This window comes from Ylistrum balloti, unplaced genomic scaffold (assembly GCF_031769215.1).
Source record: "Ylistrum balloti isolate Yb309-2 unplaced genomic scaffold, AGI_CSIRO_Ybal_v1 Utg369724, whole genome shotgun sequence".
Lineage (NCBI taxonomy): Eukaryota > Metazoa > Mollusca > Bivalvia > Pectinida > Pectinidae > Ylistrum > Ylistrum balloti.
The window spans coordinates 1171085-1199067 of record NW_026781942.1 but is presented as its reverse complement, the minus strand read 5'-3'; the positions used below and the strand labels follow the sequence as shown (position 1 = coordinate 1199067).

General features: G+C 35.1%; 2 protein-coding genes across 2 annotated transcripts in view; one reads left to right on the top strand and one right to left on the bottom strand.

The window, feature by feature from the left end:
• The first annotated feature begins 87 nt into the window (after positions 1-87).
• LOC132565502 (ATP-dependent DNA helicase DDX11-like) lies at positions 88-7150 on the top strand. Its single transcript, XM_060230153.1, has 5 exons — positions 88-178; positions 2273-2499; positions 3564-4356; positions 4987-5239; positions 5665-7150. The coding sequence occupies exons 1-5, from the start codon at positions 88-90 to the stop codon at positions 7148-7150; spliced, it is 2850 nt and encodes a 949-aa protein (XP_060086136.1).
• A 3237-nt stretch (positions 7151-10387) lies between these two features.
• The window catches only part of LOC132565501 (uncharacterized), a 30325-nt gene continuing 12729 nt past the window's right edge, over positions 10388-27983 (bottom strand). Inside the window, exons 7-22 of the mRNA XM_060230152.1 lie at positions 26333-26477; positions 25954-26161; positions 24389-25275; positions 23996-24110; positions 23438-23623; positions 22724-22760; positions 21796-22089; positions 19851-19901; positions 19173-19342; positions 18306-18510; positions 17791-17907; positions 15027-15181; positions 14670-14780; positions 14428-14548; positions 12679-12772; positions 10388-12120 (exon numbers count right to left, since the gene is read on the bottom strand). Coding sequence (XP_060086135.1) covers positions 11967-12120; positions 12679-12772; positions 14428-14548; positions 14670-14780; positions 15027-15181; positions 17791-17907; positions 18306-18510; positions 19173-19342; positions 19851-19901; positions 21796-22089; positions 22724-22760; positions 23438-23623; positions 23996-24110; positions 24389-25275; positions 25954-26161; positions 26333-26477 — 3050 coding nt within the window. The 3' untranslated portion in view covers positions 10388-11966. The remainder of the gene's footprint in view (positions 12121-12678; positions 12773-14427; positions 14549-14669; positions 14781-15026; positions 15182-17790; positions 17908-18305; positions 18511-19172; positions 19343-19850; positions 19902-21795; positions 22090-22723; positions 22761-23437; positions 23624-23995; positions 24111-24388; positions 25276-25953; positions 26162-26332; positions 26478-27983) is intronic.

Genomic DNA, 27983 nt, shown 5'->3' with positions numbered 1-27983 from the left:
TGTCCGGCAGTTGTGTCTACGATTGTAATATGAAGACACATTTGGCGCGCTGATTTTGACAGTGATGACATAAATACTGACTGAAAGATGGATGAATTTGATGATGAAGGGGATGATGTACTGGCGTCTGTCATGTATAATGACGTATATCCTAATCCGGACGAACGATCAGCAAATGGTAAGGATACTGACATTGCGTATGGAACTTGACTCAGGGTCGTAATTCATTACCTATCCGATTTACTTGGTCACACCAGAGATATATATAACACATGTGTTATATATGTCTCTGGTCACACTTCCAGAAAGAATAAAAAAATGAGATTTAAACCAATCACCATAAAATATATGTCTCATTGTTACATTTGTGTATTTTTTCTTAATATACATTTTCACATGTCAAACATCTTCCTAGATAAGATGAAATAACCTATCAATTCATCCCCGGATGCAAATGTTTCGTTGTCGTCTGTCATGTGAATAAAAATTGACGGAATAATAGGCCCATTTTTTTGGTTACGAAAGTCCAAACTAACACCCTGTATACTGAAAATGTGATGATGTATTAGCAGAACTTTTGACGACTCATTACAATTTTATATAAATATATTTAAATGTAGACAGAAAGATAAAAAAAAAACTGTATTTGAATAGTTTGTGTTATAAAAAAAGAAGTTCAACAAGAAATATGGTTTGAGGAAAACAAGGATCAAACAATACAAACTTGAATCTAACCCTTTAGAATGTGCATTCATAAACAGATATCCACCACTTTCGCATCATAAATATATTTTGATTTTCATCAAGGTGTTAATCCTGTTCAAATGATTTTATGTTATAATGTGTACCTCAGGTCACACTTACATAATATAGCTAACTCGAGTGTCTCTGTGATTTAGTGATATCAGAAACGAAAGCACAGTTACATGTCCTATACACATATTGATCATTTCTGGTACGCAAATTTGAGGTCATATCTGTGGATATTTTTAAGAAAAAGACTGGTATTTCACCAGTTTTCCCAATAAATCATATGGTGTGAATTCATTTCAAGTCATTTATGAATTTGTTTGGTGGCAGTTCATCAACAAAGCATAGCTAGTGAAAAATGATTATTAAGGGGTCCACAACTAATGGCTAAGGTAGTGAAGTCCCCTACTGTAAGTATATAGCTATGTTATAGAGCTTGCAAACCACAGAAGCCTCACCGTGTCATTCATAAAGCATTCATTCCCATGGGTGGGTGTTTATTATTGTATGTGCTCTTGTATAATGAAACTGGAGAAACATTGGTATATTTGATATTCATTGATCTGTGTATTTCATTGTTTGTTCTGTTTGTGTGTCCGTTTTGCACCAATTTCTGTGAAACTTTGTGGCCAGGCTTTCCTAAATAGCATTGTGATTTCATGATTGTGGGAAGAGTTATAATTGCTCATTGTCTTTAACATTTTCATCTTGTCCAGATATCTCCTCCCTCAGTCTTTAACTCACCGATGCCTTTGAAACTGGATGGCTTTAAAACCATGACACTGTTCATATCAATATCATTTTGATTTTAAAATATTTAAACAATTTTTTAGATTTCTGATTGCTCCAAGTTTTCAACTCTTTAAAACTTGTGTGCTTTTTTATGTGCAAAAGAAGTGTGTTGGTGTGGTTTGAACATACATAGTGTTAAATACAGTCTGTGTCACTCAGCTGATGGAGCAAGCTTCTTTGGCTCAGTTGATAGAGCCAGTCAATTATTACACCGGAAACTCAGATTCTATACCTGGGTGAGGCATTCTATAGGAATGTGTATTTTTCCAGTTCTTTCACATCGGCACTCGAGGAAATTTCATCAGTTGTGGTATTTGGACTTTTACTCAGCTGACAGAACATGTTTCATTAACTCAGTTGGTAGAAAGGTTGATTACCATACTGGAGACCTGGGTTCAATTCTTGGTCTCGACATTCAACAGGGATGCGTGCTTTCCTTGTTCTTACACATTATCATTAAAACTTATACCACTGTTTTCTGTGTTGAAATTTGTACTCTTGATTATTATTTCCTGTTAGTATTCGTTGTGATACGATAAACCGTGAACATTTCTTCGGTTTGGGACGATATTGTTCCACCCTGGGGTTCCCTTGTTTACTCATTTATAGATTGAAAGTTTCAGTGACTTCTGTCATTATGGTATGAATTTAAGAGAATGTTTCTGCCATCAACATTGCTTACCACATTCAAAATAAAGTGTAGGGTACCTTTTTGTTACCTTCATTTCAGATGTTGGTTTAAAGTCAAAAGTTGAAGATCTGCCAGTCTATACAGAAGTCAGCATTCCAAAATCTTTTCCTTTTCCATTTGAGCCATACAATATTCAGCAGAATTTCATGAATCAACTGTATCAGTGTCTGGAACAGGGAAAAATTGGGATTTTTGAGAGCCCAACAGGGACAGGCAAGTCACTAAGTCTCATATGTGGGGCTCTCAAGTGGCTTAAGGATTTACAGGTAAACAATTTATTTGAAAAATTATACTACCATCCACTGATTTTCCTGTGTAAATACGATGATTAGTGAAGGGAAATCAGTTAAAAGTCATAATCGATTAAGCATTAATGTAGGATAGGCTTTCCAATGAAGTCAGATTGCGTGTTAAATTTTCTTAGAAAGTGAACACATTTTCTGTTGCAGTGATTATTTTCATTTTTTGTGAATTTGACCTAGAATACCTTATTTACATAGAATTGGACCAAGCATGAATATTATTAGCTGGATATGAATATTGATTTTGTTAAAACACAAGAAAATATTGAGGTATAAGTGATTCATAATTAAAAATTGCAATTGATCATCTCATCAGATGAGGTTAAATGATAGAAAATGTGGGGGTCATTGTCCCATCACTTACAATGATCCAGTAATGGTTCAGATTGTTGCTAAAATAATTAGGTTAGTTCTATTACATGTATACAACTTAAATTAAAAGGTCTCGGTCATTTTACATTTGAACCAACTAACAAATTTTGATAATATGGGATACAGTAGTTGTAGATAGGAAAAAGAAATGCAGGCTAATACAGATTTCGTGTTACAGGTACTCAATTAACCTACAATAATTTTGTATTTTTCAGGGTACTCAGCTAACCTGACAGTTTTTAGCAACATATTTATGTCCCCCAAACGAAGTGGGGGGACATATTGTGTTTGCTCCGTTTCTTCTTCTTATTATTATTATTTATATTATTCTTATTTCTTTCTTCCGTTGGCGAGGTTTCTGACACATTTCTCAAAAACTATTGTATGGAATTTAACAAAACTTTACACACATATTCATACAATATGAATTATGGTATGGGAATCATGTAATTGTAGTCATTAAAACTGAGATTATCATTTGTGTCTTGTATGTTAAATTTTGTGAAAATGTAGATTCTTTTATTTATTCAGGACTTTGGGAATATCAACCACAAACGAATTGAGCCTAGAAGTCATTTATCATAGATTAGATGATGATTGTATATGGGGGTAGAACTGATGATAACTAATAATAAAAATTTTGTACTGAATCCCAGGAGAAACAGAGGAAGGAATTGGAAGCTTTGACGACAGACAAGGGAAACAAAGAGAATATTATCACAAACAATCTAGACAACACAGAGGTGGACTGGATCACTGAATTTGTACAAAAGAAAGAAAAAGAAGAACAATTGAAAAAAGTCATCAGTGAGCATGAACTCCTGAAAAAACAGGAATCAAAGACTAAGGAACGAAGATCAAGTCAATATGGTCATTCAAAGAAGCGTAAAAAGATTGAGGATGAATTTGATAATTTAATTAAAGGTGCTTCTAGGGAAATTCAGGAAGCATATAATTCTGAGATTGATAAAGGAATCAGTGATGTAATGGAAGATGGCAACGTGGATGGTCAAGATGAGGATCTTATTGTCCAAGATTATAAAAGTGATGATGAAAGAAATGATGAAAAATCAGATGATGAGGAAGAGGAGTGTCATATCACAAAGATATATTACTGCAGTAGGACTCACTCACAGCTGTCTCAGTTTGTCAGGGAGGTTGTTAAAAGTCCATATGGAGACAACACAAGGGTTGTCTCCCTTGGATCTCGACAAAATCTTTGTATTAATGAAACCGTGAAAAAACTTAAATCTATTAGTCTCATTAATGATGCATGTTTGGACATGCAAAAATCAAAATCAGAGAAAAGGGAACACACAGGTGAAGCAAAAGCAAAACGAAGGAAAAGGCGCCTAGAAAAGTGCCCATATTACCGTCAGGAGGGCATTGGTGAGCTGAAAGAAGAACTCCTGTTGGAAGTCAAAGATATGGAGCAAATTGTCACTAAAGGTAATGACATCTCTGTTCTTGATTGAGGTTGTAAGTCCTGTAATGAGACTTCATTTCAAATGTTAACTGTTCTATGTGATAGTATGTCCTGCAGTTGTAGTTATCACTTCATTCATCAAAGCATTTGACTGCAGAGACATTGATAGTCTAACAAATCTTAATTGTTTAGGACTTCAATGAATTTTTGAAAAATATTGAAAAAATAAGCAGGGCAATCAATGTTGTTACTCTCTGCTCTGTAACTACTTCACTAAATTGCCAAAGAAACTGCACAGGAAACCACCAACCAACACATCGAGACATTCAGAAATGACTACGTAGGTGTGTCATGCAGTTTTAGAGAGTGTCGAGTCAATGTATTTTTATGAGTTGAAGATTTAAAATGATATTTGATTTTAATCTAATAATTTTGACGTGTCTGGCTTAATACTTGTGTACTTGAAAACTAATTACAATCCAGGAACTGTGCATTGAGTTGTTTGATGAAAATATGAAATTTATGAAAGACATTCACAAGGATGATAAAGAGCCTTCCATAGTAATGCTTTACACTAATGATCCTCTTTTTCATACCAGTGTAAAATGTTCTCCAAATAGAGTTGTGTTAATCATTAAAAATACTATTTACAGGTAAGGAAATGAAAGCATGTCCCTTTTATGGAACTCGACATGGCATACCTTTGGCCGAGATAGTGGCATTGCCGTACAACCTACTTCTCCACAAAGCCACAAGGGTAGCCTGTGGCATCAAGCTGGAGGGCAACATTGTTCTGATTGATGAAGCTCACAATTTGTTGGAAACTATTAACAACATACATAGTATGGAAGTTACGGGGTCACAGTTACTAAGGGCCCACAGTCAACTCACGCAGTATGAGGAGAGGTAAGTTATCACACACACTGTGGGTCCACAGTCAACTCACACGGGACAAGAAATGGTAAATTATCATACACTGTGGGTCCACAGTCAACTCACATGGGGCAAGGAATGGTAAGTTATCATACACTGTGGGTCCACATTCAACTCACACGGGACAAGAAATGGTAAGTTATCACACACACTGGGTCCACAGTCAACTCACATGGTACAAGGAATGGTAAGTTATCATTTATTGAAAGCTCAAAGTCAACTTTCGCATTAAAAGGAGAGGTAAGTTATCACACTGAGGACTCACAGAATGTCACAATTCAATATTCCTCCTGTAGAAACACTGCACAATATTTTGATGGTCATTAGGTACCTGAGTTGATTTAACGTTACATACTGTGATGAAACACAATAAGTTTTCATTGTTTGAATTATTACAGGTACAGATCACGCTTGAAGGCCAAGAATCTGATGTACATCAAACAGATCTTGTTTGTACTCTCATGCCTGCTGAAAATTGTCGGTGGTAAGACTGGATTACCAGGTGGTAAACAATTCACAGGTAAAGCAGAGACAAGGATGTGTACGACCAACAACTTTTTGTTTCAGGCCAATCTTGACAATCTCAACCTTTTCAAAATACTACAATATTGTAAAAAAAGCATGATCTCCAGAAAACTGAACGGCTTTGCAGAGAAATACCCTAATGCAGAGGTTACTCCTAAAGAGGAAACAAAAGTCACAGGAAATGCAGGGGTCTTAAGTTTCCTGCGGGAAATAACAAAACCTGAAATCTCTCAAGGGACAACTCCAAATGTATCACCGGAGGTGAAGTCGGTAGAGGATGTGGTGTTGAGATCTCCACTGATGCATATTGAAGGATTCCTCCAGGCACTGACCAATGCAGACACTGATGGACGAATTGTTGTGACAAAACAGACAATGCTAAGTCAATCAAGCATGAAATATCTGCTCCTTAACCCTGCTATTCATTTTTCAGATGTTTTAAGAGAAGCTAGGTCAGTAATTGTCGCTGGAGGTACTATGCAACCGATTTCGGAATTCAAAGATCAACTTTTCCACTCAGCTGGTGTCCACCCTACTCGACTGCTTGAATATTCCTGTGGTCATGTGATCCCAGAGGATCACCTCCTCGCTCTCTCACTTGGATCAGGACCCAGTGGATATAAACTAGACTTCACTTACCAGTCCAGGGAAAGCAGAAAATTGTTAGACGAACTTGGCATGTTGATTCAGAATGTGTGTCAAGTTGTACCCAGCGGTGTTATCTGTTTTTTCCCGTCCTATGATTATCTCAAACTTGTATATGTACATTGGGAGGAAACAGGTTTCATACAACGTATTGCTCGTAAGAAACGCGTATTTCAAGAACCTCGGAAATCTAGTCAGGTTGATCAAGTACTGGCTGAATTTTCCTCTTGCATTAAAAGCAGTTCAAAACAAGACACATGTGGTGTTACAGGTTCCACAGGCAGTCTGACAGGGGCCCTACTGTTGTGTGTTGTAGGTGGAAAAATGAGTGAAGGGATCAACTTTTCTGATGAACTTGGAAGATGTGTGATTATGGTTGGACTGCCATATCCAAACATCAATTCTCCAGAGCTCAAAGAGAAGATGAACTACTTGAATGCAAACTTCAAGGCAGGAGTAGATGGTCGCCAGCCAGGTCAGGTTCATTATGAGAACTTGTGTATGAAGGCAGTTAATCAGTCAATTGGAAGAGCCATTCGTCACAAGGGAGATTACTCTTCTATTCTGCTGCTGGACAAGCGGTATAGTCATAAAAATGTGTCGGGGAAACTGCCCTCTTGGATTGGAAAAAGTCTACAAAACATAGACAAATTTGGCCAAGCAATGTCTAGTCTTTCCAGATTTTTTGCCTCTAAGAAAGTGTCTCAGATGTAGGAATAATTCCTGAAGGAAAGTCCGTACACTGTAAAAACTAATATCCCCTGAAAGCTCAGCATAGTTGTGTAGTTCTTTCTTAAGCTCATGTGTTATCTTCGTGCAGTTATGTGACTGATGTACCACATACCTCATATTGAATCTGTTTTAATTTACAATATTAGGGTCTTGAAATGTCCTTCATATTCTTCCATTCAGAATGTTGGAAGGGGATGTTGTGACAGCCTCCATTCACCAGTCCATCAGTCCATCTTGAGGAGCCACAATGATAGAGGTGGCAGAGTGTCAGACTTAACAACCTCAGGTGTGTTGCTTGATCCTACCAGGGATGCATGGTTTATTGTTATAAGTCACAGTCATAGATGTTTTTATGTTTTTGAAAATAATAAAGTTTGAGAAATGTGACTGTCGCAAAACAGAGATTTGCTTTGTAAAATGTTTTAAACTTGATGTAAAAGAGTACAGGGTCCTGATTTATCATGACGTGTAGTTAACTAATGACAGCTTCTTGTAGATTTGCAAATTTCAAATAATGTACTCCTGTTTTCTGATTTTTCTGTTTTCTGGCCCAGATTGGCTAATAGATTGGCTCCCAGAGTGGGAGAATGGAAAAGTATAGGCCAGTCAATTGAAAGGACCGTTTTCTGATTGGATAAAATGGCAGACCATGGGGTTATTTGAAAAGTTTCATTTTCATGTGTTTATGTTAGGGTTCCCTAAACTGTCCTTGCCAGTATGAAGTTTGTTATTGTTTCAAAAGTTTGAAGGAGTACACCAGTCTGTTCTACAGACCTTCCTTCCCTATGTTGAAGTACAGTGTCATTAGATAAGCATCATTCATGACTAAAAAGGTACTTCAAGAGAGTTTATAACAGTGTAGGTCCCAGTAACATTAAAACTCAAGTTTTCTCAGAGGGATTAAGAGAGTTTTGTAACAGTGTAGGTCCCAGTACAGTTAATACTCCAGTTTTCTCCGAGGGATTAAGAGAGTTTTGTAAGTGAAGGTCCCAGTACAGTTAATACTCTAGTTTTCTCTGAGGGATTAAGAGAGTTTTGTAAGTGAAGGTCCCAGTAAAGTTAATACTCTAGTTTTCTCTGAGGGATTAAGAGAGTTTTGTAAGTGAAGGTCCCAGTACAGTTAATACTCTAGTTTTCTCTGAGGGATTAAGAGAGTTTTGTAAGTGAAGGTCCCAGTACAGTTAATACTCTAGTTTTCTCTGAGGGATTAAGAGAGTTTTGTAAGTGAAGGTCCCAGTAAAGTTAATACTCTAGTTTTCTCTGAGGGATTAAGAGAGTTTTGTAAGTGAAGGTCCCAGTACAGTTAATACTCTAGTTTTCTCTGAGGGATTAAGAGAGTTTTGTAAGTGAAGGTCCCAGTACAGTTAATACTCTAGTTTTCTCTGAGGGATTAAGAGAGTTTTGTAACACTGTAAGTCCCAGTACTGTTAATACTCCAGTTTTCTCTGAGGGATTAAGAGAGTTTTGTAAGTGAAGGTCCCAGTAAAGTTAATACTCTAGTTTTCTCTGAGGGATTAAGAGAGTTTTGTAAGTGAAGGTCCCAGTACAGTTAATACTCTAGTTTTCTCTGAGGGATTAAGAGAGTTTTGTAAGTGAAGGTCCCAGTACAGTTAATACTCTAGTTTTCTCTGAGGGATTAAGAGAGTTTTGTAAGTGAAGGTCCCAGTAAAGTTAATACTCTAGTTTTCTCTGAGGGATTAAGAGAGTTTTGTAAGTGAAGGTCCCAGTACAGTTAATACTCTAGTTTTCTCTGAGGGATTAAGAGAGTTTTGTAAGTGAAGGTCCCAGTACAGTTAATACTCTAGTTTTCTCTGAGGGATTAAGAGAGTTTTGTAAGTGAAGGTCCCAGTACAGTTAATACTCTAGTTTTCTCTGAGGGATTAAGAGAGTTTTGTAAGTGAAGGTCCCAGTACAGTTAATACTCTAGTTTTCTCTGAGGGATTAAGAGAGTTTTGTAAGTGAAGGTCCCAGTAAAGTTAATACTCTAGTTTTCTCTGAGGGATTAAGAGAGTTTTGTAAGTGAAGGTCCCAGTACAGTTAATACTCTAGTTTTCTCTGAGGGATTAAGAGAGTTTTGTAAGTGAAGGTCCCAGTACAGTTAATACTCTAGTTTTCTCTGAGGGATTAAGAGAGTTTTGTAACACTGTAAGTCCCAGTACTGTTAATACTCCAGTTTTCTCTGAGGGATTAAGAGAGTTTTGTAAGTGAAGGTCCCAGTAAAGTTAATACTCTAGTTTTCTCTGAGGGATTAAGAGAGTTTTGTAAGTGAAGGTCCCAGTACAGTTAATACTCTAGTTTTCTCTGAGGGATTAAGAGAGTTTTGTAAGTGAAGGTCCCAGTACAGTTAATACTCTAGTTTTCTCTGAGGGATTAAGAGAGTTTTGTAAGTGAAGGTCCCAGTAAAGTTAATACTCTAGTTTTCTCTGAGGGATTAAGAGAGTTTTGTAAGTGAAGGTCCCAGTACAGTTAATACTCTAGTTTTCTCTGAGGGATTAAGAGAGTTTTGTAACACTGTATGTCCCAGTACTGTTAATACTCCAGTTTTCTCTGAGGGATTAAGAGAGTTTTGTAAGTGAAGGTCCCAGTACAGTTAATACTCCAGTTTTCTCTGAGGGATTAAGAGAGTTTTGTAAGTGAAGGTCCCAGTACAGTTAATACTCCAGTTTTCTCCGAGGGACCATTCCTGATTACACTTGGTACGTGTACAAATCTAGTTAACATTTTATATGCAAAATAGTACATTATATAAACCTGAATGCTGTGCATTGCTCAGCTGTCACATGACTGTGTTCTTGCTGTTGACATATTTAAACAGACTGATGGAGTTATATGTTTAATGATTAAATCCTACAAGAAAACTAAAACTCCTGTTATCTTCATTCTGCCGGACTTCACAACTTGATTACCAGATAATTTTTTAATCAGTTTTTACGTTGTTTTCTCATTAAACATCATGTGTTTATATGGTTAGGGTAATGAACCTCCTGAGAACTTCTCTACTCCAGTCTATTTTCGGGACATGTCTTTTGTGTGTGATCATACACAGTATTTGTTATTGTTTATAAATTACCTTTCTTACAAGATTGAATAATTTTGACCATAACTGCTGCCACGTAGATGATAGTTGTTGTAATCATTACTATGAAATGTTTTTGTAACGTTCACACAGCATAATAAAAAAAGAGATGACAAGAGTTAATTGATTACTTTGTTCCCCAGTTTTATTGAATTAGAGATTGGATTATAATTTTGTAGACATGTTAGTATTTGCTCAGATGAAACCAGGGACGAAAGTCACTTGTAAATTGTAAGAAAAGGTTTCACTGATCAAATAAAGGATAATCAATGCAATAAGCATCTTGATAAATACCTCCATTTTTTTTCTCTGATTAGAAAGATAAGCATTCTTTTACATCTGATTTAGTGTCCAAGTAATGTAAATAAACGATGATGATAAATACCTCCATCTATGATTTTTTTCTCTCATTAGAAAGATAAGCATTCTTTTACATCTGATTTAGTGTCCAAGTAATGTAAATAAACGATGATTATGAATACCTCCATCTATGATTTTTTTTCTCTGATTAGAAAGATAAGCATTCTTTTACATCTGATTTAGTGTCAAAGTAATGTAAATAAACGATGATAAATACCTCCATCTATGAATTTTTTTCTCTGATTAGAAAGATAAGCATTCTTTTACATCTGATTTAGTGTACAAGTAATGTAAATAAAGAATGATGATGTGAGGAAATTGTGGCATTAGGAGATGCATCATTAGGTAGTGATTTAACATTTGAGGCTCCAAACCAGTTTTATAAACCTTGTCTAAGTTTAAGGTAAATCAACTTTTACGTACAAACCTTTACTTCACGATATACAAGTAGGACACTTAAGAGTGACCTGAGAATATATTACAGTCAAATAGCACTGATCAGAGACCACATGTCCTTAAATACCTATACTGTTGCAAATGTTCAGATCCTAATGTTATAGACCAGGACAGGTACATGTTCACCTATATTGTTTCAAATGTTCAGATCCTAATGTTATAGACCAGGACAGGTACATGTTCACCTATATTGTTAAAATGGTCAGGTCCTAATGTTATAGACCAGGACAGGTACATGTTCACCTATATTGTTACAGATGTTCAGATCCTAATGTTATAGACCAGGACAGGTCCATATTCACCTATATTGTTACAAATGATACCATGTATAAGTTTAAAGCAAAATGAAGCGTAGAAACATATATACATTTTGTAGTAAGAAGTATGTCGATGTGACATAAGTGATTCTTTGTCATTGTAAATGTCTTGTCAATAATTAACATGTAACCGATGGGACTGAATTTATCGTTTGGTAACTAATGTGTAATATATTTATAGCTTCACATAATGTAATATTTATCAATGTACAAAATGGAATCACTCCAGAATGAATAATGAAAATGTACAACACAATATGTTATTTCTTTTGCAACGTAAGTTAATGGGCAAAGGTGAGTGAACCATAAGCATGTGTATTACGATATTGAGATGCTTTGATTATAAATCCTTACTTCGTAGAAGCATGTATACATTTTGTAGTCAGAATTAAGTTCAAACTTCATTCCATCACTTACAAGTGGAAACCACTTTTGATTGTGTGTATTTACATTATTTTACTTTATGAAAGTTGATGAAGGAAGTAAATTTGTATTGGTTTTGTCAAGTTTAAACTCAACTGCATATGCCCTCTTCGTGTTTGGTTAGAAAAAACACTTATTTGTAGAAAACGTCCAACAATACTGTTAACTATTGTTTGTTATCGTAGATGAACTGGTTGTCGTAGTAGAATTCGTCATCACCTGAGGAGATGAAAAGTGTCTCAAGTTCTGCTCGTAATTTGGCGAAAGATGGTCTCTTCTTCGGAGTCTCATGCCAGCACTTTTTCATAATGCCATACATCCTGTGAAGAAAGTTGTAAAAGATTAGCTTTAGATAAAGTCACATTAGCTTTAGTGCATAGATAAAGTCGCTTTAGCTTTAGATAAAGTCACATTAGCTTTAGTGCATAGATAAAGTCACATTAGCTTTAGTGCATAGATAAAGTCACATTAGTTTTAGATAGTCACATTAGCTTTAGCTTTAGATAAAGTCACATTAGCTTTAGATAAAGTCACATCAGTGGGTGTATGTGAGACATGTCCAATTTTAGAATCTTGTGGACGAAGAAGAAACTTTCGATCCATGTGTGTCATGCTTGTGAAAATGACGATTTCTTTCCACAATTAACGGTCGAATGCAGGCTCTGGATACTTGTTTACTTGACATTATTGTGAGCTGACTTCAAATTCAGGACGGTTACACAAATTGTATACAAATCGAAGGTACCTTAAGTCTTCAAATTAAAGACAACTAAAAGGTGTGGTTGATACATTGAGATGGGGAAGGGATGAATTTGAAATGGTGACATTTTCATTTTTGATAGGTAATAAATGGATTTCTAATGAGAAAATGGTATTACTTTTCATCAGCATATTCTGGCTTCGGCGGTCTTTCTCCCCTCTTTAGGTGTGGCAGTAAACTCGCAGACCGAACATCTGAGAACGGGATGTCACCTACAATAAACGTAATAATGATATATCAATTGCTTTCTTGATTTTGCGGGAGATTAATTTGAATTTTGGAAGATTCAACACAGGAAAAATGGATAAAAAAAATCTACATTTATGTCTTGAAAGGGACAATACATTTGTTGTAATAGTTGCTTCATAAATCAAAATTACTTTCACTGATTGTGGATTTATTAAATAATTTGACAACAGATCATACTTTTACTGGCTTGGCTCAGAATTTCCGTCATACTGAAGTGCTATGTCGTCATAGTGATCTCATAGTGAAATATTCGATTTCTTTTTGCGATATGAAGCTGGACGTTTAGATGTTGGTTAGTTTGCCTTGGTACGTTGTTGTATGCCTTGTCCTCTCTTTTGACATTACTACCTGGATTGACCAAGGTATATACGGCAGGTGCCTTCGATAAAGCAGAAGATACTTACTCTTCTGAAACACGCGGTCTTTATTCTTGTAGTTCAGGACTCCCCCACGTAAATCTTATTTTTGTTCATGTTTCGACGTTTTTTCCCGAGAAATACTATTTTGCATAGTTCACAACCATATATTTAGAACACCGTTCACATTTTTCATAACAAGAGAACGAAAGTGGTTTATTTTTAGATAAAAATGGGGTATGATGGAAAAAATCAATGTTGTAACAGAAGAAATGTTTTTTTTCAGAAAATGGTATTGAAAGATTTTGGCGTCCTTTAAAATCAACATACTATTTATTCCACTATTAATACACGAGGAAACTGTATCAAAATAAATCTGTAACACCGATATGAAATAATAATAAATATTGTAGTAAGTAGTTTGAACAAAAGTTTGACTGAACAGCTAGACGAGCACTAAAATATTCTTGTCATTAATAGGAAATCTAAATGATGGTAATACTGAAGCATTAGTATTTCTTTAAAAAATACCCATACTAATATTAGATGTACCTTTGTTTCCCTTTAATCACCTTAAATACTATGTTGTACCCATTACATTAAACCACCTTGAAATACCTAACGAATACCTATATTGTACCCGTGACATTAAACCACCTTGAAGTACCTAACGAATACCTATATTGTATCCTGTGACATTAAACCACCTTGAAGTACCTAACGAATACCTATATTGTATCCTGTGACATTAAACCACCTTGAAGTACCTAACGAATACCTATATTGTACCCTGTGACATTAAACCACCTTAAAATACCTAACGAATACCTATATTGTACCCTGTGACATTAAACCACCTTAAAATACCTAACGAATACCTATATTGTACCCTGTGACATTAAACTACCTTAAAATACCTACTCAATACCTGTTTTGCATCAAGTTACAATTAATCACCTTGAACTACCTATCAAGTACGTGTTTTGAACCTTTACGTTAAATTAACTCGAAACACCTGAGTACCTTTTTTGTAGCCTTTAACACCGAATCCGCTTTAAAAAAATACCTACCGAATATCTATCTTGTTCCATATTACATCATTGTTTTTAAATTCATCCAATATTGAAAATTACAAGGGAAAAGTGTACATACTGGGATAGTGCACACTTTATCTTAACATTTATTTTGTCCACGTTCAAGTTGAATGAATGCTGAATGATGTAGTTAAACTTTATTTTTAACTGCCACGTGTACCGACTTACATAAGGTAAATATCTCCCACATCAAAATGCCATAAGACCAGGCGTCGGATTTCTGTGTAGCGTCCCGGGTAGAGCTAGCCTCTATACACTCAGGAGGAAGCCACTTCACAGGGATCTTCTCCTACAATATACACAAACCACGTTCACCATTTAATCTGTTTTATCAGAGAGATGTTAAAAATCTTACAATGAAAAGTTAGTTTTCGGGAAATGATACTTGAATAAGTCAAATAGATCTTTACCGCTTTACCACTTTCGTCTTCTTCATTTGGTATCGGCCCGAAGCCGGATATCTTCACCTCATAGAGGAAGGTGAGCAGAATGTTTCTGGCAGCCAATCTCCGATGTACAATCTACAGAAATAGATCAAGACAATTCCCGATTAAAGAATAGAAATTCAAGCATGATCATTATAAATCGATTGCGTTAGCACTAAATACCTTTTAAAGCAATACTCCCTTTGAAACGACATTTCAAAATTAATACTAGAGAAACGGCGATTTTTTTTTTGAGAATTGAATACTGATATTTGTCTATTTCTTCGTATTTAGGCGATATACTGCGATTTCCATGAATTATTATTTATTGTAAAACCTTACCTTTTTGTTGGCCAGGTATTCCATGCCTTTGCTGACATCGAAGACAAATTTGAACAGTCGTTCATGGACCTGCTCACTGACCTTGGTCTTTTGGCTTGTTAGGTAGTCCTTCACAGTGCCATTCTCGCAGTACTCCAACACCATAAATGGACCCACTGACATTCAATTGAGAATGGAAAGAAAACATTGTGATCTGCTCAAGAACTTTGGAGAGATAGAATACCAATAGTAATGTTCTACCAATAAGAGATGCATGGAAGGTGCCGTATTATGTTTTATGATAGTACGTAATTTTGTATTTCATAACACAAACATTGATTTGTGTCACTGATTGTACGTGTTTTACACAAGTCCAGTTACGATTATATCCCGATATTTAGAGTCGACTTCTTATGCCCAGATTGATCACTTCTTTGGTTCGGAAAGCCCTCTTAAATTTAGGGCTGACAACGTCACGGGATAGTTTTAAAATCGAGGCAGTTCTTTTTGTAAATACGAACAAATGATGGAGGGCAAAATTGACACCGACAGTAGTGCCAAGGTTGTAAAATCCCCTTTTTTTCAGCACCAGGTTTTGTTATAAGTATGGCTATTAAATAACTCTTAATTCAGAATTACGAAATTAATCGCCAACATTCTTGCGACCGATTACAGGCGACGGTCCGTTATGCGTTACCATATATGACCACAAATTTACATACCCATACTGTTGATCAGGATTTATTATTGTTAATCAACCTCTTCATGTGCATATTTCAGCGAAAACCAAATGTCATTATTTATTCATAAGGTGGTATATATAATAAAAAAAAAAAAATCAGCGGGAAGAAATCGTTTCATTGTGATATCGCTTAACGCCTTTTTCACAACTTTGAATTCACATTATATGTAATTCAGCAAGTGAAACTATTCACAATATCAACCACAAATTAATTTTGTTTTTACATTGGGTCACACATAAACACACCACATACATTAAGTACCGACATGCACACATAAATATTCCTAAGTTACATGCTTGCACACAATAGACCAATTTTATATATTCAATTACGCACATACTTGCACATCACAGTTTCTAAAAAGCAGGCAAGTAATAAAATTAGTGAACACTTATGCTTCAAATGTTAAAAGTAGAGTTTGTGTTCATAGAAGACATGAGAGATCTGAAGAAAATGAGATGCGAAGGGCTGTTTTATTTGCTTCAGATTCTTGTAGAATGTCAATGATGGATCAATGAAAATGTTTATGACTAGGTAAATAAGGTCTTACCATTTTTCACCGGGTATTTCTGAGTTTTAAATGTCTAATTAATCCTGTATCCGTGCCTGTGAACCGTCTTCAGTCTAAATCACTATGGTCTGAGTAATGTTTCTTAAAGTCTAATTAATCCTGTATCCGTGCCTGTGAACCGTCTTCAGTCTAAATCACTATAGTCTGAATAATGTTCTGTGATTTTATCTGTTTTACTACTACGTAACATTCTAGTAAGTAGCTAAATTATTTCTTTAATCACCTTTTAACTTGGGTTTGAAAGGAATATAAAAAATTATTGAACTAGGATTTAATAACATGAATCTAGCCATTAAGAGACAACTTCCTTTTTCAAGGTATGTGTGTGTGAATGAGACGGTTTAATCATATAGTTTTTAAAAGGATTAGGTTACATTCTCTGGAACTTTTTAACTTATTCCTTATTTCATTTTACCAAATAATATATATTTCAGTTTTATCAACATTCATTTTTATTTGGAAATCTGTTCAACTTAATATTTCAATGAGAGTTTCATAGAGTGACTTTTTTTTTATCCATTATTAGTTAAAATTTCTGATGGGGACATTTGGTCACCTTGACAACTGTAGTGGTTAAATGTAGGTGAAACATTGCTTTGCTATGTATTGAACCATCCTGTGATCGGAAAAGAAAGAACTAAAACATGAAAAGAAGTATCATATGCTCTAGAGCCAAGAGGAGAGGAGAAAACCTTATAAATATTAAAATTTTCAACCTGGAGAATGGAAATATCACTTCAAAACAATTTAGAGATGATCCGAACAATGAGCAATAAACAAAACGAAAACCTTTATCAAGATAATGGAAACATGGGTGACATTGACCCTGAAACTTATATTAATATGAATGGCATACTCTAAGAAGCAAGTTTGGTTTTGAAAAAAGATTTGAAAAATAAATGCGATGTTCGATTCCCGATACGGACGCGAAAAGGCATGGTATCACATGCTCAATAACATGGGTTTTCCCCGAGTACTCATGCTCCCACAGCATGTCCCCTCATGCGTTTCCATCCGGGCCAAAAAGAGCGAATAATAAAAGTTTGAAAAATGTGTTTTACAATTGTTGTAAAAGTAAATAAAGTTTAATTATTGTTATTTCATTTGGTAATTTTATGGTAAAATAACTAAGTTTTGGCCTTTTAAAGGTATCAGCGGCAAGGAGTAAAAGCATTTGTGATAAATCATTAACACAACACCAGGAGTGTTGGAATGGCATTTGAATGGGAAATGTATCGAAGAGGATTTGGATGATAAATTTTGGAGAAGCATTCAACTCTGTAACTTAGAAAGAAATCTGAATAAAAGCTTTGACATTTGTTGGCTTTGGTAAGGATATTTCTTAAGACTTATAAGAAGTAGCGTCAATGACGGATATTATTCACACAAATACTAAAAAGGACATAAGTTCTCATGAGATAATAATTTATATTGGTTTTCTACTACATGTTATCCTATTTGTATTACATACTTGCATTGTCGTCGACTGACCCAATAAACTTCAGGACGTTCGGGTGATTACCAACTTCGGAGCCATAGAAATTAATCTTAGCCTTCATTAATGTCACGTCTTTTTCTTCGCAGTTCGCTAAAAAAAAAAAAAACAGTAATAATGAACATTATTTTTTCTACCGATACCACAAAATGGATTTGTTGAAGTCAATATAAACCAAATCTATTCTCTTGGTACAGAAATTTGCTTTTAAAAAGTGGTCAACGAAGCATTCTACAATATAGCATTGACATGAGAACATGTTGTGAGCGTTTCGATATATAAATAAACTTAACCATTGTCAGTAAGAAGATAAAGTCGAACCTCCTTATCTCGAACTCGTATAACTTAAAGACCCTGCTTAATTGGAAGTACTGTCCCGGCCAAACTTTTCACCAAATATTCGATCTCTCTTATATCGAATACTCCGATGACATGAAGTTTTCCAACAGTCCCGCTGAAACAACGACTGTAAATACAATAAACATACATACCTTTCAATACTTTAGCCACAACGGTGTCAGCGTCAGCGTGATGACGGGAGAACATTTTCGCCTTATATATGGTGGCAAAACGACCTGACTTTATTTCCTCTTCAAGTGAGATATCCTTTCGCGAGAGTGACCATGGCTTCTTAGAAAGATCCACCTCTCCATAGTATATCATGTCTTCATTGAAGCTCCTCGAGTACATCTTGTTCTGAAATGTGACAGACGTTCAGACCCAGAATTCCAAAATTTAATTTTATTTCAGATACATTTTAAAAGCGTTGATTGTATGCTCTAGATTGTATAACTTATGGACATTATTTCACATCCACGCTTTAAAGTATGAGTAGCAGCTGTAGAAATTTCTTGATGTAAGTTATCAGATACGCATGGTCTTTACAGAAAGTATAACATACAACAATCACATGTCCATCTTTAATAGCTCCATACGGAATATAGTGTCCAAAATTAAATTTTCGAATTTATTGACATTTGTATCAATAGATCAATATGATTACGCTATCAACTTAAAAATATACACGTACATATTTTAATTTTATTCATTTTTCTGAATACTTTGTACTTCATGTAATCTTACCTCGGTATTCTAAACTCGATTTTCTTTTAATCTACGATAATGTCATGAAACTCACATTCGAGGATTGTTCTTACTTCCTACATCCAAACTATCATGGAATTGTTTCGTACATTAAGTTTAAAATGTTCCTTGATTTCGAAACATATATGTTAATAGACGCTCCTTTGACAAATGTGTACATGATTTTCAGATATTCAATTTTTTAGCATGAAATTAAGAGATTCCATCCTCTTGTCAAAGAGTTCATAGGATTTACAAAAAGCCTAACTTCTTACGTTCACTCCGGTGACTTTGCGTCCCTTCCGCCCCTCTTCACTACTAAATACAACAGGTGAGGCCTGCGTTGTTTCGCGTCTGGACCGGATGCGTGCTAACAAAGTCTCTATTCTGCCGGTTCTCCACAATAATACGACGCCGATGACAATAATGACCAGAAGCAGGATCACTGAACAAAGAATAACACATGATATAAGGTATGTATGGATTGTTGTTGTTGTTGAAATCATGAACAGATTTTATACAACTAGTGCAGTTTCTATGCCGTGATATGTATAAGCATTAGTTATTCTGATACATTTCACTGTGAATTCAACCTTTATATTTGAATATTTATATGCTATTTATATGAAGTATGTATGTGATAACGAATCTATGAATTAAATTCCTAACTGAGCGATACTTTCAAAGTTTTTATCGATATGCTCTATTCAAAGGGGATTACTTGGTATTCTGCTGGCAACAAACGGCCAGTCTCAAGATGATTGGTAACCCTAGTTATCCATAGTTATTGTTTTCATTTGGTTAAATCAGTGAGAAAACATTGATTGTAACATAACATGTACCTTATTTCTTAGTTCATATGTTCATAGCTATTAAAGCATGGTAAATATATTTCAATATTATTTATCGCGGTTTCTCAATTTACGTAGTTACTGAATAATTTGTTTGCTTACCTATCACAATGCCAGCAATAGCGCCCCCTGGTAAGCCTTCGTCCGTTGGTTCTAGAAAAGGAAATAAAGTATTGATGTAGTTATGTACAGGTCTGGTAAGGTGAGTTCCGTTTGTTAGTTGGATTTATCACCCTTTGAATAGCAAGAGTCGTGTACAGGTGGAGTCTCCTTGTAGCGGTATTTGCATGCAATCTAGAATAATTGGGGTGAAGTGATTTGCCAAAGGAAACACTCACGACAGTAGAGGCCGATCTACTTCTGAGCCTTAGAGAAACAAAACGGGTAGAAAGCTTGGAACCAAACACCTCCCGATATCTTCATCAGTTATCGAAATTCAGGTTTTTGCCTTTTTTGATTATTTTTTTAATTAAAAAAGGAATTAACATACAATGATACCATAAAGATGACACATACTGTGGTAAACATGGAAACAGTCGACTGTTTACCTTTTAATTATCATGATTAGAGACTGAAGTAGGTTACTAATACTTTGAAGGTTCCAAAAACAAACATAATTATGATTATCATCTTTTAATGACCTGATCACTCTCTGAGATCAAATGACAGGATTAATTTCTATTTTAAATCAACTGATGCTATGATGGTATGATTTGTCCATGTATGACGTTGTCGATGATAATACAAAACATGACGGCAAATTGCTATGTTTTGGCTACAATTCTTTGAAATGAACGTTGAAGTAAAATATCTGCCGTTCTGCCGTGTCTGATTTGGGACAATACTAAAACATAAAAATACAGATACCCTGTATGGAAATTAGGGACAGGAACTTTTAATGAAAACGTGTATCACTTTGCAAAAGGAAGTCAATCATGTTGTCAACAGCTGGCTTGACTAACGGACTTACTCCGATACTGAAATCCCCGAAATCATATAACTATCTCTACAGTCACATACCATGAATACTGTAAGACAGTTTTGTTAGAACGATGTCTCCGGTGCCGTGTTTCCAGTTGGGAGACCAATCGTTTCGATATAAGTTCTGAACAAATTAATATTGAAACCTTTCATAAGATACCTAATAAAAAAGACATGAAATAATTTGAAATTAATTTAAGTTTACCCAACTGATAACAAACAATGTCAAAATACATTTATTGACGAGATTTGCATATAAGGGGTGCCTGTCACGATATCAGTTATCTCCCCTGGACCTAATGGGATATAGCCGAGAGCTATGAACCCGCTAAAAAGCATGGTGCTGAAAAGCGATGGTTAACAACCCGTGGCGAACGTAACTTGGAACTTTGGCTGACCGGAAGCTGATTGGTACCAATCTCGGTTATTCACCTGTCCAGGAGTGAGCGAAGGTTGGGAGTTACATTATTTGGGCCTGAGGGTCGACTTACTTTGGGCAGTATAAGAGTTGATGTATGCAGCCAGCTAACCATAGGTGCTGGAGTTGGATCGACCCATATAGGGTATATAGCAGCAGACTGCCATCATTAATTGAAATGTTGAAAAGTTTCATATGGTGCCGGTGTCATTTTGCATCTGAGGAGAAATGACATTGGTCATGTGACCAAGCTCAGACTATAGACTGGATACTTAACATCCTTACCTTGTAAATAAGAGCTATCTCTTGAATGAAATATGTAAAACAGGTGAAAGGTGCACAGTTCATTAAATAGCTGTGGAGACAGGGAGACCATGGCGCAGTGCTGGACTGGTTGAGAGATAATGATAATTAGATTACGCCCATGATAATTGGCTGTCTGGAGGTCTTACCCATTACACGCAGCCTGGAGACATCCCGAGATAGGGTTTGCTCAGCCTTTAGGTAACTCTGTGTACCTGCTTTATATAAATATTAGACCATAATATATTATAGAAATGTTTCTGGTGTTTGCCCTACAGACTATATACATATTCTTTACACAAAACGTGAAACAAGTCATAACTTTAACAGACAATCGGTTCTTACTTGGTGCAGTCTCAATAATGACGTATGATTCTTGACTTGTTGTCGTCTCACCAGTCTCGTCATCAGTGACGTAGATAGTGTAAAGTTTTATGGGATATTTCGTGAGGGCTACCAGTCCCGTGATATCGAAGCGATCGGTATCTTTATCCGCTCTTAAGGTTTTAGTGCTATTGTCAGGCATAACCACGACAACTAGAATTGTGTCACGTGCATAACAAGAAGGGGCGTGGTCCCATGATAAACTGACGCCGGTCTCGGATTGTCTGGTCATCTTGATATTCATTGGCCCAAAATCTGAATTGTAAATTATCAAAAAGTATTTAATTGTGTTAAGAGTGATAAATTGTGTTGATACTGTTGATATAGGCTAGGTCAATGTTTGTTTCTACAGATCTCATGTTTATGCGACGTTTTAATTATCAGTGTATAATTCAAGTAAATATTTAAGTGCTATTTTATATTTTGCATTCCCCTGTAAAAATCGTAAGTGATACTACACTAAACGTAGCACCTGCTAGAATACACGATTAACATGCGACGTACTTGAATGTAGATGCTAGACAAGTTTCATTTGACTACTTGGAGAATACCCTGCACCATCGCTAATGGCGCTCATGTCTTTAAACCTTTAACTTAATAGGCTATTTGTTTATCTTTTTATCTGTATCTGTACATCTGAGGTTCGCCATGATTTTGTGATTTATTGCTTTTTTGTGTCTTTATTCTAGATTGATTTCGAGTGATGTGAATTCCCCCGTTCACATTATTTCTTTGATTTGTCTTTGGCTTTTGCCGTGAAAACCGTTTATACGTCCTAAGTGGACAAAAAGCAAGACTGTTTTTATTAATAAGGTTTGTAAACATCCAGTTTCTCAACTAGTTTGATTATTATTTTACCGAAACACTAGTTTAATACACAAATACTTACAATCTTCAATACCGCGGTAACTTCTTATGTTGTCAATCTGAAACAAGTAAATAGGGAACGTACGTAGCATTATGTGATTGATACCTAATCACAGCAATACGGAGATGTTGAAGAGATCCCCATATTATATATAGGGAACGTACGTAGCATTATGTGATTGATACCTAATCACAACAATACGGAGATGTTGAAGAGATTCCCATATTATATATAGGGAACGTACGTAGCATTATGTGATTGATACCTAATCACAGCAATACGGAGATGTTGAAGAGATTCCCATATCATATATAGGGAACGTACGTAGCATTATGTGATTGATACCTAATTACAGCAATACGGAGATGTTGAAGATATTCCCATACAAGTAAATAGGGAACGTACGTAGCATTATGTGATTGATACCTAATCACAACAATACGGAGATGTTGAAGAGATTCCCATATTATCTTTATCTTCTGATTAAGTGGACACGTATTTAAACATGTAATATAAGGAATATAAAGGATCTTCTTTTTCCCGAAAACGAAAGATTAAATTATGTCTTAAGTATACCTTCAAAATGATAGCCTTCTGAAAAAAATAACTTAGATATCAGTTCCTTATGATTGCCTCTAGTTTTCTATGTAGGCATGGATTACAGATATATAAGTGATTGCAGTATATATTCTCAACAAATATACGGGTATACGAAGACAGATATTCAAGACATACTTTCAAGACCCTTGTGATAGAAAGCATCGCAGAGTTTAATACAGCCATGTGGAGCTCCATGACTTGGGTATCTAGATTTTCCTTTGGAATCCTCATCCAGCAGTGGTTAATGTCGAACTCTATAGAGCGGTTGTACCACTCATTGATGAAGGTCCGATAGCAGTCAGATGCACAGTTGCTGGTTTGCTGTAAGAAATAGTGATCATAATGTCATATTATCTTTTTTTCTCTAACCAACTAATGTCAGACTGCCTTTACCATTTCAAATAGAAAAATGTCGGACTGTTTTTATTATCTCGAATCTGTTGATCTAGAATGTAAACACTCTCGTATGACTGAAAGGCGTTTATAAGCAAACGGTATTTTCTAAGCATTGGAAATGATTGAAGGAACTTAATTATTCACGACTACAAGTAATTGAAACTAATAACATTTATGAAATATGTAGCTAATATAACCGAGAGGACAAGTAAGAGTTTGACTAGTTGTTCATGTTTAATAACCATGCTGAGTGTATCTGGTGTACATAGATAAATAAGTAATGAGGATGTGACTCACCAACGGATTTATTGCATCTCCCTCCATTTTCACAAAAGATCTGTTGTTGGCCATTCGTAGCTTCCAGTGTATTTTGTACACACCACTGTGTATGTCCCGGCATTCTACCTTGATACTGTAAAAGTGTAATACTCAAATTCACATTTTGTTTACTAAATGTACTTTTTAAGCTTTAACAAGGATGCTTGGTTTTTATTATTTATGTTATTCAGTTTGCAACCAAAGAATTTAAGAAAATGGACCTCAGGAAAGAAAGATTGCTTTATGGATTGTTAAGAGAGAATTCACAATACATGATAAACAGACTCTCACATTCGTTTTGATATAAGATTTACAAAGTATGTAAGTCGGCATTGACTTCTAGAATATATACTTATCTATAACATAGCTTACCGGCTAGAAAATGGAAAATTTCCATTTTCAATGTTAGTTTGAATTACAGGCCCATCGATGATCTCTGGTTCAGACATGTCAAAGTGAACTAATGTTGATTCCGTCCTAGAATTACCCATCGCGTCATGGGCTCGTACCCATACTTTTGCGGTACTCCCATCGCTTATAGCATTGGCATTAAACGATTCTGTGTCGCCGTCTAGAATGCCAGGCAATGAACGCCATTTATCTGGAGGATTTTCAAGCGAAGATCCACCATTGCTGTCATAGTCAGATACGATGTCGAAGCGGACAATACCTCTGGTGTTGGGAATCTCCCCCGTTGTTCTTTCTCCTTCGTTGTCATCGAACTCGGGATATATCCTTTTGTAGCCTTCTCCGCGTCGTCCTCCGTCATCCAGTTGATTAGGATAAGGGCTGATTGAGTTGAGAAGGTGGTTTTCATCATGCAATTTGTTTAGGAAGAAATTCTTCCATGTTACGTCTATAGTTGTGCCGCCATTAGCAGAGTTACCAAAGATCGACTGCCATATATATCCAGTGTCTGCTTCCGCAGATGTCACAGTAAGTTTATGGTCACTGCTGATTGTGATCTCTGACACAGGGTCATACAAAGCAAATCTCCGGATATAGACGGTGTTATTAGCGCGATCTCTTATCTCCAAAATCAGACTGTACATCCCTGGTTCAGAGGGTGTATACGTTTTAATGTACTCAAAATCGGACGTGGTATGGTTGATTCTAAATATTGCATTAGGTCCAAGAGGATCAGGCTCCTCCAGAATGTTTGAGAATCGATTTGGCTGCAACTTAAATATTTCCAACGTGTAATCAGCAACCCCGCTAATGATGTCGGACCAACCGGACCAGCGTACATTGATAGGTGTCTGGAAACAAGAATTCACTTGACCTTTAATTCACCCAACAATTTAATGCATCATATTATAAAAAGGCTGTTAAAGATAGCATTAGTATAATGTTTACCATCATAAAAAGTTATATGATTTAGTCACGTTATTTTGTTCAATGTATAAAATCGAGATAATCACAAAAGTGAAGACAGAAATAAAAAGGCATCACAAACGATACAGACTCTCTCGCTCCCATTCATAATGAAGTTGTGTTGGAAGATTTACTATAAATAGTAACGTTGACCTTTACGTTAACCCTTGCAATCTGAAACACGAACTCGTTCACGGTGTTATGATACTTGACCAAGATGTGAAGCTTTATAAAAATCGGTTGAGAAATGAAGTGGCTAAAGCGATGAGAATGATTTTCTATAAATAGTAACGATGACCTAAACAATGATTTTAACATTGACCCTGACATGCTGAAACACAAACTCGTTCAAGGTGTTATGATACTTGAGCAATATGTTGAGTTGAATAAAAAATCGGTTGAGAAATGAAGTTGTGAGAGTGGTGACAATAAGTGAACATACGTAAGTTCGTACTGTCCCCTCGCCACGAGGACAAGATAACGGAAGAGATACAAAACTAAATCTGTGTCTAAATCCAAGGCAAATTAATCGATTAACATGGAAACGCCAAGTGTCTACCTACCTTAGTTATATCTTCTACGACCTTCAAAACTGACTTTGTCGGGCAAGTTAAATTGCAATGTTCAGGAACCTCAAAATCAAACCGGAACTGCATCACTTTGACCGTTTGTACATTTCCTGTATAGTACTCTGTTTGGAATGGCTGATTGTTGTTTGTATCGATAAGATTTCTAAATCCTCCCGTCTTAGCAGAAAATGTGAACGTAAACCTGTATTTATAAATATTTACTAGCACTTTTACAAAATGTATTTTAGTGTAATAGATAATCTTAGCATACAATACAATTTTTCATAAAAATAGAAACACGTGAATGATGTAAGCGTTTTGTGTGTACTTTTACTCTTGAATTAATGACGTCATTAATATCTACTGAACATACCAGTCTCCTGAGCGTATTGCTAGTTGAAAGCTTTCTTCGTTCAACCGACATTTTAGTTCATTGATTGTGACAGGGTCACTCTGAGATAGCCCTTCGCATCTGTAAGTTTTCGTCTGACTAGACACAACCTCTCTCCCAGTTGTACCTAAAAACAAATTGTTACGATCACTTATTGTATTGCGTCAATTTTTATTACATAAACCATGAGGTGAAGTATCAAAAAAGTACTTTATCATTGAAAAAGATGTTACAATGGACTTTCTCACTGAAAATAAAATATCTAAAAACAGAGTGAATTAAGAAAAAAGTACTTTCTCATCGTAAAACTAAAACATCAGAAGTGAACCATAAGCAATAGTAAGAACTTAATAATTGTTAAAAGGAAATAAAAAAATGTTGTACAAAAAAAAATGTTGTAGTGATCTATACATACAAAAAATGTTGTACTGAACTGTAAATACAAAAATGTTGTACTGAACTGTAAATACAAAAAATGTTGTACTGAACTGTCAATACAAAAAATGTTGTACTGAACTATAAATACAAAAAATGTTGTAGTGAACTGTGAATACAAAAAATGTTGTAGTGATCTATACATACAAAAAATGTTGTAGTGATCTATACATACAAAAAATGCTGTACTGAACTTGTTGTACTGAACTGTAAATACAAAAAATGTTGTACTGAACTATAAATACAAAAAATGTTGTAGTGATGTTGTACTGAACTGTAAATACAAAAAATGTTGTACTGTGTAAATACAAAAAATGTTGTAGTGATCTATACATATAAAAAATGCTGTACTGAACTGTAAATACAAAAAATGTTGTACTGAACTATAAATACAAAAAATGTTGTAGTGATCTATACATATAAAAAATGCTGTACTGAACTGTAAATACAAAAAATGTTGTACTGAACTGTAAATACAAAAAATGTTGTACTGAACTATACATATAAAAAATGTTGTACTGAACTGTAAATACAAAAAAATGTTGTACTGAACTGTAAATACAAAAAATGTTGTAGTGATCTATACATATAAAAAATGCTGTACTGAACTGTAAATACAAAAAATGTTGTACTGAACTATAAATACAAAAAATGTTGTAGTGATCTATACATATAAAAAATGCTGTACTGAACTGTAAATACAAAAAATGTTGTACTGAACTATAAATACAAAAAATGTTGTACTGAACTGTAAATACAAAAAATGTTGTACTGAACTGTAAATACAAAAAATGTTGTAGTGATCTATACATACAAAAAATGTTGTAGTGAACTGTGAATACAAAAATTGTTGTACTGAACTGTAAATACAAAAAATGTTGTACTGAACTATAAATACAAAAAATGTTGTAGTGATCTATACATACAAAAAATGTTGTACTGAACTGTAAATACAAAAAATGTTGTACTGAACTGTAAATACAAAAAATGTTGTAGTGATCTATACATATAAAAAATGTTGTACTGAACTGTAAATACAAAAAATGTTGTACTGAACTGTAAATACAAAAAATGTTGTAGTGATCTATACATATAAAAAATGTTGTACTGAACTGTAAATACAAAAAATGTTGTACATAACTGTAAATACAAAAAATGTTGTAGTGATCTATACATATAAAAAATGTTGTACTGAACT

What these genes read in the sequence shown, in the direction of transcription:
- LOC132565502 (XM_060230153.1), top strand. Translation starts at nt 88, where the DNA reads ATGGATGAATTTGATGATGAAGGGGATGATGTACTGGCGTCTGTCATG. An exon ending in AGTGGCTTAAGGATTTACAG is followed by an intron (nt 2,500 to 3,563) that starts GTAAACAATTTA and finishes ACTGAATCCCAG; the next exon opens with GAGAAACAGAGGAAGGAATT. An exon ending in CTCACGCAGTATGAGGAGAG is followed by an intron (nt 5,240 to 5,664) that starts GTAAGTTATCAC and finishes GAATTATTACAG; the next exon opens with GTACAGATCACGCTTGAAGG.